The following is a 19,545-nucleotide window of genomic DNA, read 5'->3' on the forward strand; positions in this document are numbered from 1 at the left end:
GTTGCAGAGCCCTGGCTGCAGCCTGGCTGGCAAAATGGGGGCTGTAGTACTCTGCCCGGCACCCCTGCCAAGGCAGGGACTAAGCCTGAGCTCAGCATGTGTTGCCACTTGCTTTAGTCCAGGCAAAGCTTTTGCTAGCATAGGTGGGGCTGCTGGGCTAGGCTTTAGGTGAGTAGGAATGCTTGGTGGGCACAGCTGCTCGTCCTGAGCAGCCTCACCCTCTCTGCTCCTGGTGGAGAGCAAAAAGGCAAGGAGCTGGGTGCCAGCCTCAAGCCATCCTGTGCAAAACGTGGCAAGGGGTCTGCTAGGATCTTCCTGCAGTGAAGGGAGGCAGCAAGAGAGGCCCAGCCTCACACAGGAGGTTTCTTGGAAGACCTGTGAGTGGGTGTTTAAGAGGACCTTTCCCTAGTGAAACAGCCCGTTTTCCATCCCTCCGTGGCTTATGGCCCCTCTGTCTTTCCAAGTCCCCAGGAGCAAGGATGCTTCCTGGGATCCTCACTGGCTCTGGGGGATGCTCAGGGGGCATTGTTATCACAGGGCTTGGCTGGCATGGATTGCCCCATTACTGCTGGCTTGTTTCTTCATGGACATTGTAGTCATGTCATGCCTATGTAATCAAAAGTCTGAAGCTGTAAATCGTTACAGGCTGTAATGAGGAATTTGATCCCTGTAACAAACCATCCAACTTGTAGTCACATTTATTACTATTTCTGCTATTGCCATGGAGCAAAGATCCTTTTTGAAAAAAACATGCCACCAGCACAATTTGATAGTGTCCTCAGGAAATTCAAGGTTCTATTTTTCTCACATTAACTGCACAGGCAAATTTGCAATAAAAATGACTTTGCTGCGGAAGCCTTCTTTTCCCATCACCAAGCTGTCAATCAGCCTGTAATTTCTTGGTATTGGACTATGCTGAAGAGCTGGACCAGTTATTCTCCTTACAATGTGTGCCCCTAAAACCTCAAATGTGAGAAAATCATTTTAGATGGAAGGAAGAAGATTTCATACTTCTTTTTTTTGGGGAAAAAAAAAGTATTTCTCTTACGATGCGCTATAACCTCTGAGGAGAGTGGAAGTGGCAGCAGGGGAGTCCAGAATCTTCCCTTTAGCCACAACACAGCTCTGCTCCCTCTGTCTGCTCCGGTTTTGGGGTACCAGGGTGGGTCAGTGTTTGTCCCCTGTTCCTGTCCCCCTGCTGAGGCTGCCAGCCGTGTTGCAGGGACAGCAAGGGGGCTGGTTGTTGATGTGGAAACCTGGCCCTAACAACAACTCATTTCACCAAGGGGCACAGGCAGCCATCTGATGATGACAACGTTGAGTGACTGCTGACCTTGTTTTTAGTGTCAGCTGATATCAACTGGAGCCCTGCCAGTTTGCACCAGTTGAAAGTCTGTCTTTTAATGGTGGCAATTATCCTGATTTTTACAGCAGGGCTGGAGAAAGTTGCAGCTGCTGCGCTTCACATCCCTGACTTCAATTTGGGATGCCTGGGTCTTCTGGTGTTATCTTTAGAGTGTGAGAAACACCTCTCTCCTTGTTCGGCATCAATCTTTTTTTCCCCTTTTTATTTTGTATGAAGAGATATTGCTCAAGCACACCATGGAATGAAAGCCATAAAGCTATAAATTACAGCTCTGCTAGGTCCACAATATGTTACCAATTACATCTGCTTTATTATTTGCGTCCAGGGGGAAAATATACATCAAACCAACCCCACTCTCCAGGCAGGTCGGTACTGTACTAGAAGGAACACCATGACTCTTCTTAATCAGTGGAAAAACAAACACAGTTTCAGCTCACTCACATACAGTACTTGTGTCCAGGATGACAAGTTGACTAATATTGCTACGGTTCTCCGAGCTCACTGCGTGCCACATGCTACAGCATTCGTGGCAACATCATCACCCTGTGGAAAAGAGAAGAGAAAGCACTTTGAGGGGTCGGGAGCTGCAGGGGGTGCTGAGGAACCAATTGCAGAGATTTTGGAAATTGCTGCCAAGGAGGCTGGGGAGGGGGAAGTTAATACGAATGGCAGCAAACAGCATCAGAAATCACATTGAAGCCAGGGGTCATGTCTGCAAAGAAGGGCATGCTGCGCTTTGCAAGACTTTGTTGCTAGAGTGGGGTTAGTGGGGTTTTGCTTGTTCCAGCAGGGATGAGGGTTTCCCCACATGTCCTGTTAGGGGTTTTCTTCTGCATCTGCCCTGTCTTCCTAAGTTTGTCACTGTGGCAGGGATGAAGGTGGGGGTGTTGAAGCAAACTGGAGTGATTGCTTTGCTGGTTACTTCTGTGTAGCTGTGAATGGTGTTTTTTGGCTCGCTACAGCACCCCTTTCCTTGAGCAGTTCCTGGGCTTTGGGCTGCTGGGAATTAACTGGAAAATAGGTGTTGGGTGTGTTTGGGTGTGTTTGCTTGACGATGCTACTGAGCTTTGGAACTGTGGAGCAATGTTCATGTTTTTCTATATAGGTGTATATGTTTATGCATGCATGCGTGTGTGTATGCGTACATATGAGTTCCAGAAAATCTTCCAAAGAGCAACAAGGACTAGTGGAGCATGCGTTTCTTTTACGAAAGGGAGCTGAGTGTTACATACTCTCAGGTCTCCACATGAAGAAGTCATCCATGTGCACTGTGGAGTTTGTTGTGGTTTTGTCACTGAAGCATTCATTCAGCTTTTAACTTTTTAAAGTTGAAAACAAGTCAAGGTTATGTTTGTGCTTGATAATTCAGCAATGGTGCCAGCTCAGCATATTTTCTTTTTCTTCCCTAGTCATTCTGGTTTATTAAAAAGAAACACTGATGACAGATAGAATGGTGAAGGAGGCTGTGACTTTCTGCTCTGACTCCCGCTGGACACTAACTCCTTCCCCAGGAATCCCCATAGATTTGTGCTGTTCACAATACCTTTGCCCCATAGGTAGCATCCTACCCTGGGCAGGGAAAGCTGGCAACAAGTCAGGACTTAGATGCCCTCTGTGGGCCATATATTCTTTTCTGAATAGGGGCATTTTCTGTTTCATTGGAACGTTACTCGGAATCCTTCAGTAAGTCTGTCTCAGTGATACTTTATTTTCACTTCGGTTATGAGGTTGTGGGTTTCTTTTTTTGGTTTGTGGGGGTTTTTTTGTTTGTTTGCATTTTTTAAATAAAGATTTTAAAGATTTTTTAAGTCTTCTGGAACCAAAGAAACTTGCATTAAAATAGGGCATTTCTTTTCTTGAAAAATAAGGTTCTATTAGGACCTAATTCTGCCACGTGCTAATGTGCACATTGCTTCATTAACATTGCTGTTAATTTCCAGGGGATCTGCTTTCCAGTGATGGTATTGTCACTGTGAATAAGAATAGATGAACACAGTTTTATAAATCTGGGAGAACTGAGAGCATACAGTGAGGCTCATGTTGTGTAACTCCCATCTCCAGTGTCCCTGAGCACAGACCAGCATTGTGCACGATTCCCACAGGCAGACTTGGCAAGCAACCTGAAACATCATCTGCTGCTTCTTCCTGGCTCCTCACCTTTGTCTGTGCACCTCCATTTTGTCACAGTGTATCACTCCTGGTCCCGTCCTGGCTGTTTGTAGGCCAGAAGCTACACAGTGGTTTTATGGGAGCTAATGGAGGGCTTAAGTCAGATCCACCGAACTGTTTAATGTAGGATGAGCCCGAAGATATGAGATTGGTTTCCATAGGCAGAATACTTTGCAGTATTTGACATGAGTTCTTCCAGGGAGCTAGGTATATTCCTGGAGACAATGGGAATAGGAGTCTCTTTAGGCAGAGAAAATAAAAATAAGATTTACCTTCCTGTTATTAAAACAGAGAAGGGGGAGAGCAAGAGAAAAGGAATCTTGGTTGTTGTTAGTATAGTTCGGTCAGAGGTAATGATTTATTTTAGAACATAATATTTTGCGTTGAATACATATTTCTGTAAGAACTTGATTTGTGTGTGTGTGTGTGTGCGCGCGTGCGTGTGCTGTATCTGAAGTCTGTATCCCATTTTCCCTTCCTGCCACTGAACAAATGAAAAAAGCCAGGGAAGGGATCTTGACACTGGTTTCACTCTGATGTTGTATTGCAGGTATGGCCTCGCATGTGCAAGTTTTCTCTCCTCACACCCTTCAGTCAAGTGCCTTCTGTAGCGTGAAGAAACTGAAAGTGGAGCCGAGTTCGAACTGGGATATGACTGGGTACGGCACACACAGCAAAGTTTACAGCCAGAGCAAGAACGTGCAGTCCTCCCAAGCAGCCGCCGCAGCAGCCGTCAACGCCTCCCTCCAGATTCCCAATCCGAGCATCCCTTACGAACAGACCATCATCTTCCCAGCAAGCACGGGGCACATTGTGGTGACATCCGCCAACAGCACTTCTGGTGTGGTTGCAGTGTCTGGGCAAACACTGGGTGGGCCACACAACCTGATGCGTCGCAGCACTGTGAGCCTTCTGGACACCTACCAAAAATGTGGACTTAAGCGCAAGAGTGAGGAGATTGAGAACACAAGCAGCGTGCAGATCATTGAAGAGCATCCACCAATGATTCAGAACAATGCCAGTGGGGCCACTGTAGCCACCGCCACGACCTCTACGGCCACCTCCAAAAACAGTGGCTCCAACAGCGAAGGGGATTACCAGTTGGTGCAACATGAGGTGCTCTGTTCCATGACCAACACATACGAAGTGTTAGAGTTTCTTGGCCGTGGAACCTTCGGACAAGTAGTCAAATGCTGGAAACGTGGCACTAATGAGATTGTGGCCATCAAGATCCTAAAGAACCATCCTTCCTATGCCCGGCAAGGCCAGATTGAAGTGAGCATCCTGGCTCGGCTGAGCACAGAAAGTGCGGATGACTACAACTTTGTCCGTGCATATGAGTGCTTCCAGCACAAGAATCACACGTGCTTGGTCTTTGAAATGTTGGAGCAGAACCTCTATGATTTCCTAAAACAAAACAAATTCAGTCCCTTGCCCCTTAAGTACATTCGACCGATTCTCCAGCAGGTAGCAACTGCCCTAATGAAGCTGAAAAGCCTGGGACTGATTCATGCTGATCTCAAACCAGAGAACATCATGTTGGTAGACCCCTCCCGACAGCCATATAGAGTCAAGGTCATAGACTTTGGTTCAGCTAGCCACGTGTCTAAAGCTGTGTGTTCTACCTACCTTCAATCCAGATATTACAGGTAAGAGACTGCGCTCATGTAACATTACCAGGAGGAGTATTTTACCTATGGGAATTTTCCTGCATTCCTGTATTAATCCTTAGCTGGGATGGCTCTTAGAATGGCTTGTTGGTGATAGGAAAAAATGGTATCCTGACCTCTTGGAATTTACTTGCATTGAAAACCATTGTAAATTTTTAGGTAATAATAAAACATTGTGAAAACAGAGTTTGCCAGTTACAATTTAAAAAGCCTTTCACCTCTGTCAGTACTTTGTTTTCTCCGGGACTGTTTCCAGAAGAGGTCGTGTATCAGGAGAGTCCATATTTCCTTTCCAAGCCAATGCAAGTAGGTTCTTGGTTTCAGAAGGACCTTAACCTAAAGAATCAATCCGTATCTCAGATATGTCTTTATGCATATGTGAAACTAGGGACTTTACTAGAATAAGGTTGGCTCACAGGGAAACTGGGTGGATGCAGAAGATGCTTTGTAAAGGAGTAGTTTTCACACAGGCTGTGGAGCTTGCTAGAGTCAATGGGAGGATTCTGGCTGGCTCCTGTCAGCTCTGCTCCAGGCAAGCAGGCAGCCTGGCCAGGTTGGAAACACCTTTCTCTGTGTGGGAAGCTGTTGGTAGAAATAAATTAGTATTGTCAGTAATTTGGTGTTGGACTAAGGACCTGTCACGGACTGTTGATTCCCACTCACAGTGCTTTAAACTACAGGTATGTTATGTGCTCAGATGGAGTTCTGACCTCTGCGTAAGTGTGCCGGAAGTGAACATGTGAACCAGCTATATCGCTCTTTAGTCTGTTGAACAGTTTCGGCAAAGCAGCCTCTTTTCATAACTCCTAGAAGGTCATCCTCTACATCTGTCTTGAGTCCAAGACACAAAGTCTCTCTGTAGATGTTCTCCTTGGACCCTCTCTTTGATACCAGTCAGCTTGATTCAACATCCCAAGGACTGAGAAAAGCAATTCTGCTGCTACCTCAGAGGTGGGGGAGAATGGGGGAGGGGAAAGGGAATTTGTCTTTAGGTGACAGCTGAATTTAGAAATGTTCAGGCCATGTTTTTGTTGTAATTCTGTGAAATAGGGGCAAAGAGGGAAAATGGGATCCTTCTTGATGACTGATGTAATGAAAATCAGTCCTGGCAGCATCCACAGCTCATCAGATGTGTTACAGAAAACCAGGGTAGTTGCTCTGTTTGTAAATAGGAAAGAAATCTGTCTTATACACAGGGAGGGCTGAGGACAAAAAAACAACATGAGTTGATAACAGACCCTTTTCCTACTTCATAAACCTCACAGTGGCAAAGCCCACCTGAGCTGTGAACTTGGGAAGAGTTAATTTTCACAGGAACAGGAACTTTGACAGTGTGGCACTGCAGTAGCTGTTTTTTATCTGTTTGTCCTTTGCTCTGAAGGAGGCCAGAAAATAAATGCCCAACCCTAGTTTTATACCCCAGAAGAGGCTTATTAAATGAAATATTCTACCTGATGACAGTCCCATCCTCCAGGATAGACATGTTTCTGTGGTAAATATGCAAAAGCTTTTAGGGTTGCAATTACCTGGCAGACTAGAAGGAAAAAAAAAAAAAAAAAAAAAAAAAAGATAATACAGGCATTTGTTGTTGAGTTATCTGTGATGCTGCATTAGCAGCCTAGGTCCCTAGCTGAAAGACAGAAGGGGCAGCCAAAATGAAATATGTGACAGAAAGCAGAAATGAAAGAGAAAAATGGTTCATTCTCAGTGACAAACAAGGAATATTTTTGTGGCGGTCTCTGGGGAGCAAAAGGCTTGATAAAATTTGCTTTTTATATTTTAAATGTTATTCCTGCCCCATCTGAAGTTGCAGCTTGTTAGATAATGAGTTCTGTCTGTCTAATTCCTCCCTTGTTTTCCATGCCTGAATTGATGGGAGGAGGGGAAAGGGGGCAGCAGCTCACCGGTGGAAAAAAAAGAAAAAAAGAAGAAAAATCTCGTTGGGTTGAATTACATCAGCAGGGGGCTGCTGATGAAGCTAAATTCAAGTCATGAGGAAAAATTATATTCCTCTTCATTTTGTGATGGGGAAAAATACAGAGTAAAGACCCATTCCACTGCAAAGAGAAGGAACTTCCGTGCTAGGGGAAACACTGGGCTTTATAAAGATTTCATGTGTCTTCCATTTAATTTACACTTGTTTTGCTTGCTAGAGTATAAAAGACAAGGGGATGACTTCAAGAAATGGCACATTTAAGCTGAATGTGAAGGAAAAGCTTCCTCAGGGTAAAGCCTCTCAGACTCTGTGCAGGCATGCCAAAGAAGTGACAGAAGCCCTGTGCCCCTTGCATTTAAGGAAAGACGAGGCAGAGCGCTGGGGACTATAATGCAGAGGCTGGCTCTCAGCTGGAGTGTTTTTATCATGGGGTTTTGAGAGCAAATTCCTAGGTCATCCCCATATTTTATTAACAACTTGCTTTTTTATTTTCCTTTGGTTTTTTTGGGGGGGTGGTTTTTGGTTTTTTTCTGTTTTGTTTTGTTTTGTTTTGTTTTAACGTGACTCTCAAGAATGTGATGGCCATATCCTTTCAAGGGAGGAAAATTGTGTGGGATCCTGCTCATTCTCAGAGCAATATAAGGCCTTTCCTCTTCCTATAAATGATAGGTCTATTTTCTTCTCGCGGAGGTGGGAGGCAGAAGTGTCTTTAAACAAACCCTGTGCTCTTTCTTGACCTGAATCTGGAAAGCCCAGCATAAGCAAAGCCAGTCCCACAGCTGCTTGCAGACTTTGCGTGAGTGATTTGTCGTTGCTGCCATGTAACATGCTCTGAAGATGCACTGGATCACTCAGCCTTGTTTTTCGTGAGAGGAACAGTGGGCAGACTTGCTGTTGCGCTGCTGGCACGGCTCAGGGGCCCTCGCTGGGCACCCTGACATCAGCAACCGTTTGGTCCCACCAGGGGTATTTCTGTCGGGCTAAGCCAGTGCTCTCCAGAAGAGTCATGGTGGCATTGAGGTGGCAGGATGGGAAGGTATCAAAAATGGTCATCAAAATGTCTTCAGCAAAACTAAAAAAAAAAAAAAAAATCCCTCTCAGAGGACATAGCCTCCTCGAGGCTAGATCTGCAGCCATAGTTGATAGTCTGGAAATTTTTCTCCCTTGCTCCTGACTGTAGAGGAGCCTGAGAGAGGCAGGACACACCAGGCTAAGGTGGGTCTTGCAGGCCCCCCCCTCGCTGCCAAGAGTCCCCTTTGGGAGGGCAGCACCGTCAGGTCCCCAGTACTGCCCCAGGCCTCTGGCGAAGGAGACAAACACCAGCCAGGGCCTGGCAGGGTGAGGGGACAGGAGCACCCTGGGCCCTGCCCCTGGCTCTGCACTGAGGTGACAAAGGACATCACAGCCATTGTGAGAGCTTAAAGCTCCCAGCCCTGAGTCCTTTACTGAAGGGGAATGACCCCAGAGCAGACTGGGAGCCACAGGTAGGGTCCTCTGAGCCACAGGGCCCACAGCCACCATGTAAGTCACACCCACTGGCCTTGCTGGTGGCACAGCTCTGGCACTGTCCCACTCGCATCGCTCCCCCTACTCCCGCCCACTGCTGGTGGGCTGCACAGGGGCTCTCCTGCCCCATCCCAGCTGCTCCTTGCCCTGCTGCTCCAGCCAAGTCAGACATTTTGTCAGTACTGTGGTCAGAGTTGTCATCTAAAAGGGGGAGTGCAGTGAAGAGAATCAGCCTCCTTCCTCCCACCCATCTTCAGCATGTGGTGCAAAACTCGCTGTGGTGCAAAGTGTTTCTCATGTAGAATCCTTAGGCTGCGCGTGTAGGACCTGGCTGGTGGCCATCCAAACATTCCACCTTGCTTAGGACAGTGGTCCCAGCCTGCCCCCCAGTCATTGTAGTCCTTAGTCTTGTCACTTAGCACTAGCAGTTGGCCTGGGCCTGATCGGTGACCCTTCATGGAGGTACGCGGTGACACATCCATGGCCTGGAGGTGCCTGTGTGAGGAACCAAAGCTGCTGAAGAAGGGCTGTGCTTCCCAGCCCACCATGCAGGAGTGGGGCTTTGCAGCTGGCAGTTTTAGCCAGACATGCTTAGGCTAGAAATGAAGCTGTGTTCACCAAGTAACTGGTCAAAAAGCTGTGATAGCCACGGTGTCATGAGGCATCTTAATGGCATTTTATTTTTTCCTTTTCTTTTTTATGCTGTAGTTTGAAGGGGAGATCGTTGAGGTAGTCTCTGTGATCTCCATTTCGCAGGATGTCAGAAGGATGAATGACCAGGGAGATCCCTTCTGGGTTAATAATCTGTATATGAACAGCTTCCCAGGAAAACCCACACCCTGGGAAATGCAGGACTCAGGCTGCAACAGACACCACCTCTGTTTGAGTCCACAGTCATGCACACAGGTGGAAGAGAGGGTGTTGTAGGGGGGTGGTTGGGGTGGTAGATAGAGCTGTGGTCCTCCCTTGCTGGAACTAGAGTAGCTCCCTAGCACGGGATGGCAGTGCTGGGACACTCGGAGCAGGAGGGCTTCTCCTGGGGGCACTACCACTGTGCTGCCTTGCCCTCCTGGCTTTTCTTTGCTGCTCAGCTGAAAGAGCTGCTCTGTTGTACCCCAGGGATGACAGCATTTCACTAATAAATGGCGTAATCACCTTACAAGATTTAAGTCTCTTAGAATTTGCAAAATATTGCACATATAATGGCTGTCACCCCTGCACTATTAATGGATAAATGCACTTTTGTTTCCCTTGTTTTCAAAAGGCTTTGGTATGTTGCATGTCTAGCTTGGGTTGATATGTCTGCTTTGTAGGTAAATGACCTTTGATTAAATGTTTGGATAACAGAGAATGAAGCTGAGTATCCGTTTGAAGAGGTGTTTATCAGTCTAGTTTCAGACACTGCAAGAAAATACACAGGCATAAAGGCCTACGTGCATGTTGTCAACCACCCATATGGAGTATGTAGTGAGGCTGTGTGCAGGTGTGTTTTTTAACTGGCTGTGCATGCTTAGCTGAGTGAGTGCAGGTCCTGAAGGATGCAGGGGCTAAAGTGGATCCATCTTGCCACATGTGGACATTGTGCCATGACAGGTATCAGTCCTCTAGCCATGCTGACAAGGAGCGAAAGAAAGCTGGATTCCCAAGCAGCGTCACAACTTCTTCTCCATCATGTGACTCAAAGTATGTATCATTCTGGCCAAAACTGCCCTTTAAATGAGGCAGTAGTAATGGCAGCAGGGATAGGCTATGCTTATTAGTTTACTCAGTGAATTGGTATCTGTTACGTCCTTGTATAGTGTTAGTGCACTTACGTTTCAAAACCTTATGTCTTTCTGGCCTTGCAAAAACAGCTCTATCTCAGACTTGACTGCTTTTGCTGCTGTGGGAGCCTCATTAGTCTGGCAGTCATTTTCAGTCCTACCTGCAACATTCACTGCTTTACTGACTGTCTCTCCAAGGTAAAGAGCAGGATAGCTAGATGGTTTGAGGAGGAGAGGCTTTTCTGGGGACTAGAGCAAAACCATGAAGTTCATTGCTGAAATCTATGCTCGGTTTCATTTAGCAATGATCATACCTGGTAGGACTGCAGGCTTGCAAAACAGTCAGTACATTGCAGAAGGCTTACTGGAGGAAAGCAGAGTTAAAGCTATACTATTTTAAGCAGTTCATTTCTTTCCCAAGGACACTTGGAGTATGGAGTTGGGGTTTTTTTTTTTTCAGAACAAAAATTCAGATTTTTTTTTGCAAAACCAACACCAGGATTAATTGAATCTCAGTTTCATTTTACCCAGACCACTGAGTCTTGGAAGGGAACAGACATTCAGCTTAAAGCTTTTGGCTTTGTCCCATCTCTGTGATAGTCAGGTCAGGTTGGTTTTTGGTTTTACAAAACTCAAGCAAAGACAGTTCTTTGCCAAGTTCCTCTGTGTATAAATCACCTCGGAGCAGGCTGGTAAACCAGCATTGTGCCTGTGGCACATCCAACAGAAGATACACACTAAATATTCCAGAATAACTCCCTTTCTGGGGTCTAATTTAAAACAGAAAAGCTTATATTTCAGCCTAAACAATCTCCTCAGACTGGAGTCTCCCTAGGGTTTTCTCTGCTGAAACCTTCTTACCATTTCCCTAGGTGTTTTTTATTTTGCTCGGAGCAGACATGCCAGTTCCTCCTTTATCTTGTCAAAGTTAGCGATCTGCCCCTTTCCCTGTGACACTGCAGCATCTCCCTGCCCAGCTCCACCATGTGATGCTGGCTGGCCTCACTCCGAGAGGAGCCCTGCGTCCCTGTGTGGAGTCGGAAAGGTCATCACAGGAGGGCTTGGTTTATTTATTAACCAAGTGTATAAAATATGCCCAGTTATGTGCCTCCGGGCCCAAGAATATTTATAACAAAGGTCTGTTTGCGAGGAACCTGACAAGCCTTTTGCCAGCAAAGAGAAGTTGTTGATAGCCCAAGGAGGGGGAGAAGAAGTCTTGAGTTGCTTCCTTCTGGCTCATCCACATCTGAGTGGTGGAAAATCAAAGATCTTAGCTGAGTGCTGAGCCAGTCCCTTCCATCCCCTCTCCCCTCTCTGAGAACAGCTCCTATACAGCAAAGACAGCACTGACAGTAGTTACTCCTTCTGCAGATCTCAGTTTTATTGTGGTGGCTGGAAAGGAAGGAAACTGTGTGCCCACAGGCAAGGCTCAATCCATTACGGCTGTTGTAGATCAGAGACAAGTATGTGAAAGGCAGCCAGAGAGAGGTACCGGGGTTGGGAGCTCTGGTTTCCCCCAGCTGGTGCCACCCCACGTGTGAGGGGCTCTGGTCCTCACCAGTCAGCTGGAGTTGCAAAACCTCTGCTATATTCCAGTGAGGTAAAACACCACAGGGAACTGGTTGGCAAAGTCCCACTAAGCACAGATTAACAACAACAAAAAAGAAACAAAAAGATTTTTGGCTCCCACACTCACCATTAATTGTTGAAACAACCAAGACCCTAAGAGCACCCTGAAATCAGGGCTTTGGGCCACCTGTTAGACATATCCTGTTGTTCCTGCACTGCTGTTCCCTTATTTATCCCTGCTAAGAGATACTTGCATGAAAAAGAGTGTTTCTTAGGAGTTCCTAATTTCCAGTGGTTTCTCTTCCCCACCTGAATTTACAGCCTCCCCTTATATGTGGAAAAGGGATACGATTCCCAACATGACCAGTACAAGCGGCAGGATGATCCAGCCTCAGGTGAGGGGATGAGCACTGGGAGTAGGCGAATGGCTAAAGATTGATCCCAATTTTAGGAAAAGAGCAGTTGTGCAAAAGAGGACAGGGAAAAAAAGGTAAATGCAAATTTGCTTCTAAAAAAAAAAGAGCATTTTCCCAAGGCTGCCACAACTTTTAAGTGTGTCAGTGATCCCCGAGGGAAGGGCAGCCCTCTGGGTGTAGGCACCTCAGTGGTGCTGCCCACAGCCCAGGCAGGAAGCAGGAACAGAATCATGGTAGCAGGGCTGCTGACCAGGGCTCAGTGGTCAACCACCAGCTCTGACATAGGTGTCTTGCCCATGCTAGGTAGGACACACTTTCTTCACCCTCCTCCCCATCAGCTCCAAAGGAGCATGATTTTGAGGAACAGCGCTCTTCTTCCTCTGTGACTTTCCTGTTTAAGTACACCTTCCCTCCATGGGTGTTCACACCACCCAGCACCATGCAGTCCCACACCTGGGGCTGACCACCCCAAAAGCAATACTTCCTGGTTTGGGAACAAATATGTTTCAAATGTGGCTCAGCTGGGGTTCCCATGTTTTTTTGAGAGGGCTTGCAGAGAGGAAGGCAGTGTGCAAAAACGCTCGTTACCAGTCTGTATACTATCACCTGAAGTTATCTGGAACCCCTGACATAAACGTCTATAAACCTTTTTCTTTTAAACTCAGCATTGAATCCTAAATTAATCCGTACCTTCTCTACACTTACTGCCAGAGTCATTTAAGTAATGCTGGGAGGATCAGTGAGAGGCTCTGAAGTCCTAGTCTCTCCACTTGCAGGTTTGCCACAGGTGTTCTTGGGGTTTAGGGTTTTTTTGGTGTGTTTTTTTTCTTCTCCTGCTACTGCCTCTCTCACATGATCACCAAAACAGGCATGTCACAGGATTTCCTGCTGTCTATTTTTCTTCACTCAAGCCTTATAAGCACAGTAAGTCCCTTTAAGGCTGAAGCCTGCTGAAATTATGTGAAAAATCAAGGTCACTCTCATATTTACTGTACCCGGGCAGGTCTGAAACTGCTACAAATGGTTAGCTTGTTTTACTTAAAAAGAGCTATTTACCTAAGAGAAATCAAAACTCTCCTATTGCAGCTATTGGCTGTAGCACTTCAGACTCCATCTCTGTAGCACATAAAAGACATACTGTCTTTTGGTAAAGATACCTGTGTTCAGACCAGGAGCTGAGATACAACCTTGCTCAGTACATTGACGAGCAGTTGCTTCTACAGCAATACTTGTAAGTGATTGTACAATTAGTGGGGCTAGAACAAGGGCCAGCTGCAATCGGAGTCTGCGGTTTGAATGTATAGGAAAGACATAAAGTTTGGTCTCTGCTCCTGGTTGCTTACTTCTGTGGTTTTGTGTTTGCTCTTCTTTCTCTCCTCCCACTCAAGTTGGTTCCTCGCCAAGTGCAGAGGAAACTGAGTGGGGAAAGGGTGCTCTTTTTTTTCAGCTCCAGTGACAGAACAGTAGCAGCCGCTCATAGGAACAGCGGTTTGGTGACCCACAGATTTTACTGCAGCAATAGGTGGGCTGTGAAGGAGAACGCATTGCAGTCACAAACTGGAGTATGATTTTCCATGTCTTTCTCTGCTTATTTCAATGCATGTGTAGGTCAGGGCAGTAGCTTCTAACGGCAGTTGTGGCTGCTGAGAAGCAGAATGAGGTGAGGGGCTGTTAGCATGAGATTGGTGCTCCAAGGTGAAAATAAAGAATTAAGAGTAGCAAGATTCATCATCCACACTTCTGAATATGGAAAAGTAGCATCAGCAACATAATTTGCACAGGCTTTCAGGGGTGCTTTGTTCAAGTACCACATGTTCAAATTCTATGATGTTTTTACCTCCTCCTGTACGTTTGCTCACTGCAGGCAAGAGATGTAAGTGTAACATGGAGGAAGCTTGCTGCATACATATGTGCATTCATTAGGTTCACAAGCTTTAGGTGCCAGCACAGTGGGATTGAAAAGCTGTATTGCACTGAAGTGCGTTTTCTGATTGGAAAGTGTTCCTGCTCTGCTGCTTATTGGCAGTGAGGTTAGAAAGACTGACTGATGTCGGTTTATAAACCAACAAGTCATTACCAGAAGAGAGAAATTACCTGAAGGTGCTACAGTTAGTATGGGATTATATATTCCCCAGCTTCAGACCGTGGAATGCTGTGATTTCAGTACCTGAAGTTTCTGTCTTAACTTTTCAAGCCACTTCCTGCACTGATGCTTCAAATTAGCCTAAGCTAATGTAAAGGCACCTAATTCTCAGGTGGGGGGCTTAGCAGCTGCCTCCTCCTCCAGGTCATGCTAGGGAAAAGGGACAACTCTCAAGCAATTGAGAGTGGTTATCTTGCTTGAAAAACACTAATCTTGTGGCCTGACTTAAGCTGAGTTAGAGCCACAGCTGTTACCTGTTTAAGGAGGAAGGTCAAGGAAATGTCCTTTGCCTTTTAAGCCAGGTCATATAATGGTTATTCTGTGGTGCTTTACAAGGAAAAATAAAAAAGGTAGAAGAGAGGCATGCATATATATACTGTGAGAAACTTTCAGTTCTAAGAGGAATAAATAGAAGGGAAGTGTCTCTAGGAACTGAGAGAACGGAAGGGCAGAGAGGAAATCCTCTTACAGGCAATGGCTACCTGGAAGTTGCTGTTCCCCATATAAGGAAAGATGTGGGAGGAAAGAAGATGAGATTTTGCCCTTCTTGCTGTCTGGAGACTTCAGAACCAGAAACAGTTGATTTCCGAACAGGACAGCGTGTTTTTTCTGCCACAGGCTGGGAAGTAATCTGTGAATCCCTGAGTGGCAGCTTGACCTCTGTCTTCTACTTACCGAAGGACAGAGGTAATCACAGCCGTTGTTTTGCTTGCACAGATATGAGTTCTTTTGTGCTGATAGGTTTTGCCTTTATTTTAATATGACTGCATGGGATCAGTACTTGGGTGTGCATTCAGGTTCTGTCCCCACATCTGCTAGTTTGCATTAGCCAAGGAGTAACAGACTTCTACCTGCTATGAAACTTAACTGTCTCTAGAAGTTCCTGCTCAGGGGTGGAGGCAGGGTAGATAGACATGTGGGATTTGGCCTGAATCTAACTGAAATGACTCTGAATCAAAACCTTTGTGTTTCAAAGAGTTGGGTTAACTCTGTTGTTATTTTTCTTTTTGCTAACTACTGCCTCATAGCTGGTCTGAAGCAGTTCTCAAGTACGAGTGTAGTACCCCAGGCCTGATGAGACCTGAAAAGTGCTGAAAGTTTTGTAGTGTCATCACTGAACTTTGACCTTTGTGGGAAGCTTTTCAGATCAGGACAGTTTTCAGATAACTCTGGTGACTTGTGCGGCTTCTGAGCTCAAGAAGCTTACCAGCTGAAGCCTTTAGAGAAGGAGAACTGTCTGTTCCAGCAGCTGATGCTCTTGCTCATGTTGAGGCAGACAAGCAGAACTTAGCAATGTTTCAGTTAACTTGACAACAAAAGGAGCAGTGTTGTAATGAGTTGTGTTTTAGCTGCAGATTGTACGATTAGATCAATTGTGGTAATACTGCTGAGCAACACTGTGTTTTCTCCCTGTACTCTCTGGTCTAGCTGTAGGTGTCCGTCACCATTTACCTTATGCTGTTCTCCTCAGATATGCTGTGTTTTCTGAAGTAGGGCTGTATTTATGACATCTAATGCACAAATATTTTTGTGGCTGAGGCCCTTAAACAAAAGGGTAATAGAGAGTATAATGGTACACGTGACCACGAGTGCTAGCACGCACGTTAATGTGACAGCTGGCATACAGAAGGAGAGCTGATGGCCTTTTTCAGATCCACCATGGTAGGAATTCAAGTTTCAACTAGTTGCTTCCATGGAGAATTGTGCACTCAAAAGAAAGTCCAGGGTGGTGGGGTGGAAGAAGTATCTGATGGCTTAAAAAAAGTTTCAATTTATTTTGTATAAGTGTGGTTTACTTGCCAGCAGGAGACTGCAAATAGAGAATAATCGTCCAAGAGGAAATCAGAGTACTACTTTGATGCTCACAACAATATTAAGAGGGACAGATGAAATCTAAAATGTAAACAGGTTCAGCTGAGGCTAGCTGAATTTGCTGTTTACTATGCTAAAAAGTTAATGATGAAATACTGCCAGTTGATTTCAGCAGGTAGAAGGAAGTAATGGTGAAGACCAATATAAAAAATAAAAGCTTACTTAAGCGATCTCATCCCTGCAATTGTCAAAAATACACGTCCTGCCATTGTTAGCCACTTAAATTAGGGGACTGGATTCTGGTGGGTTGCATGAGCACAAGCAAAAGCAGAAGATAGCCATGATGTTTCTGGGAATGCTTTTCTGGAGGCTGGTTTGATAACCTCTTTGCAGGTGTTTGAGGGACCAGGGAAGGGAAAGGGTAGCACAGGCTGGATTTTACTTAGCAACGCTAGTATGTGTACGGAGGTGTGGTGGCTCCAAACCTATTCCTTTATCAGTGAGGTCAAAATACAGCTTGATGTGTTAGATATATAATGAGCAAAAGAAAGAAAGGCATGTTAACTGGGTTGGAAGATAACATTCTGTCTTTTTAATGGATTCTTGTTATTGTCACTGATGTTACTTTCAGCAAAAAAATTATGTTGAAACTATTCTTTTTTTTTTCTCTATTAGCTCTTGTTCTCAGCTTTGTTACGGCCACAAAGAGATGGTAAAAATGGATTGGCACAAAGTTGGGTTTCCTGTATCACTTAGAGCTATGTTTTCAGCCCTTAGCACTTTGATAGGGTCTGTTCTTCATTTTGAAAATAGCAATAAAAGAGCAGAGAACATAAGAAAACACAATTATTTTTTTTTTAAATGAAATTGTCAGTGCTAGTTTGAACTTTGCCTCTGATCTGTATGAAATCTGTGAACTGTGCAGTTGGAAGAAAGCAGATACAAAAGTGAGATAAAATATCAAGTACCTGGCTACTTTAGAAGGTAATAAAAAACTCCCAATATCTTGTATAATCATGTCTACATAAATCCTTTGGGAATAAACTTTAAACACTTATGTTGGATTTAGAGAATTACCTTCCAGCATCAGTACCTATGATCTAGCAAAAGAAACTAAGCTTAAGCTTATGCGAATGGCCCTCTTCGCTTCCAGAGGCATGGGTAACATTAAAGCATGCATAGAGTTGCCACACTAAAATGTGGAATGGTGGTGACGGGTATGAAGCGTTGCAGTGTATTTGTTGTTCCTGTGTAGTTACTGGAGACATTGGGCATGCATGAGGAGATAGCACACGTCTTAGAAAAAGGATCAATGTGCAGCATTTGGCAGCTGAGTGTCAAGACACAGTTGACAGCTCCCCCAGTTTGGTGGGGAGTGTCCTGTTATGTGGACCTTGAATGAGCCCAAGCTTTCAGCCTCCTCATCAGGGAGAGGTGAAGATTTGCCAGCCACTTCTCCCCAGTCGCTTGAGAACTGCAGCAGTGTTGGTCCCACCTGTAAGTTGTCAGAGCATTTTCCTAGCACCTTGATGCCCTTCTCAGGCTCAGAAAGACAGCTGAAGTAGAAGATGGAGAGAGAAGAAGCAGAAACAAATCCAGAGCACAAGAGGTTGGTTCAGATGCAAGACGAGGATGGCAGACACCAGAGTTGCTCTAGACAGCCAGTACAGCCACGTGGAGCGGCTCTTTCAGCCCAATTCTGTGGTGTGGTCTTATGTGGGATTTGAAAAGACTGGCTTCCAGTTCAAGGTCTGTGCTTTTGAGCAACTGTGGAGCTCTAGCTCCTGGACACGCTTACAGCTTTTACCTTAGCCTGGGGCTATAGGGTCTGATTACTGCCCACAAAATGGCATTTTAAGTTGTGTAAGAATCCCATATGCAGAATATAACTATAGTCATTATTTTTGTGAGGGGGGTGTTGCAGCAGCCCAGTGACAGGGCAGAAAGAAGGGGATGCTGCTTGGTTTTCTGCAGAAAATGCCCCTGACTTTCTGTATTGCATAGATCAAATTGCATGATGAGTGAGGACTGGGGGAGTGGGTATGGCTGCAAACTTTGACTTAATTTTCCAGAGCCATTGGTATGCTCAAGGATCTTGCAAAATACCCACTTGTTATATTTCCCCCGTGCTTTTGCATTCTGAGAGATCTACATTGTTGCACATTTCCCTTCCACACCAGGAGCAGTGTGCATTTCCTTGATACTGCATTGCCTTGCTTAGCTTTTAGGTTATGCTTGGAGCTGTGCCACACTATAATATTTGCTGCTGTCATGGTTTTCATCAGTGTTGTGGCCAGACACTGGAGTACATTTCTTCACAATGCTTTGAAATGTCTGCTGTGCTGTCATTGTACGTACCCATGTGCGCACATGTGTACCTCTGTGGTGAGCCAGGGTTTCTGCGCGCCGACTGGCACAGTGGCAGGAGGGCTGGCAGGTAGCTGGCCTTGGCAGCAGACCCTGCAGCAGCCAGACAGGGGGGAGGCCTGAGGTGCTGTAGGCATTGGAGAAGGAGGCTGCTGTGTCTGAGCTTGCTCTCCTTGAAGCCGGCGTAAGATTTTCCAACAGGGTCTTGACTGACCAGGAGCTTAAAGGCTTTCTTTCTTATCTGCAGAGTGTGACACAGGCTGGTGGCAGCCTGTAATTAATAATGATACTAACCCTCCTTATGCAACCAGGAGATGTCTGACAGCGTTAGTAGGTAGTTGCTCAACAACAAGGCATGTTACAACTAACCAGCTGGGACCAATTATGAAAGCCTCACTAATGCTAGCAAGCACTTGCCTGTTCACAACATTGGACTGAAGTTGAAGAGATGAGTGACTGCTCTGCAACATGCAGGCAGGCTCATGATCAGGTGGTGCACGGTGCTGGGCTGAAACACAGCCTCTGCATCAAGCATGGAGTGTCTGTGCTGTGGGATATGTTTGCTGGGCACCAGTGATCCACATTGCCCTACGTTGGCACCATCTGTAGCTCATCCTCCCAGATGTGGGATGAGGAAGCACCCCCAGGGCTGCAGCACATCTCCTTCCCCACCCACAGCTTCTCCCACCCTCTCGTTGCTGCGGCAGCACTGATATATGCCCAGTACCTACTTAGCGGCTCACTATGGTTAGAAAAAGGGGGGGAGCGGGGACTCCTACTTATGGCTTCCTCATGAATTTTTAGTCACAACATGAAGATTTCAAGAGT

The 19,545-nt window shown here is 45.7% G+C and overlaps 1 protein-coding gene across 5 annotated transcripts in view; it reads left to right on the plus strand.

Moving 5' to 3' along the window:
- HIPK2 (homeodomain interacting protein kinase 2) overlaps positions 1-19,545 on the plus strand; it is a 135,045-nt gene that overhangs the window by 41,411 nt on the left and 74,089 nt on the right. For all 5 annotated transcript variants that reach the window (XM_037390244.1, XM_037390246.1, XM_037390245.1 and 2 more), the window contains one exon: positions 4,086-5,184. In XM_037390244.1, the coding sequence (XP_037246141.1) occupies positions 4,086-5,184 (1,099 nt within the window). The remainder of the gene's footprint in view (positions 1-4,085; positions 5,185-19,545) is intronic.

The sequence above is a fragment of the Falco rusticolus genome, chromosome 5, assembly GCF_015220075.1.
Source record: "Falco rusticolus isolate bFalRus1 chromosome 5, bFalRus1.pri, whole genome shotgun sequence".
Lineage (NCBI taxonomy): Eukaryota > Metazoa > Chordata > Aves > Falconiformes > Falconidae > Falco > Falco rusticolus.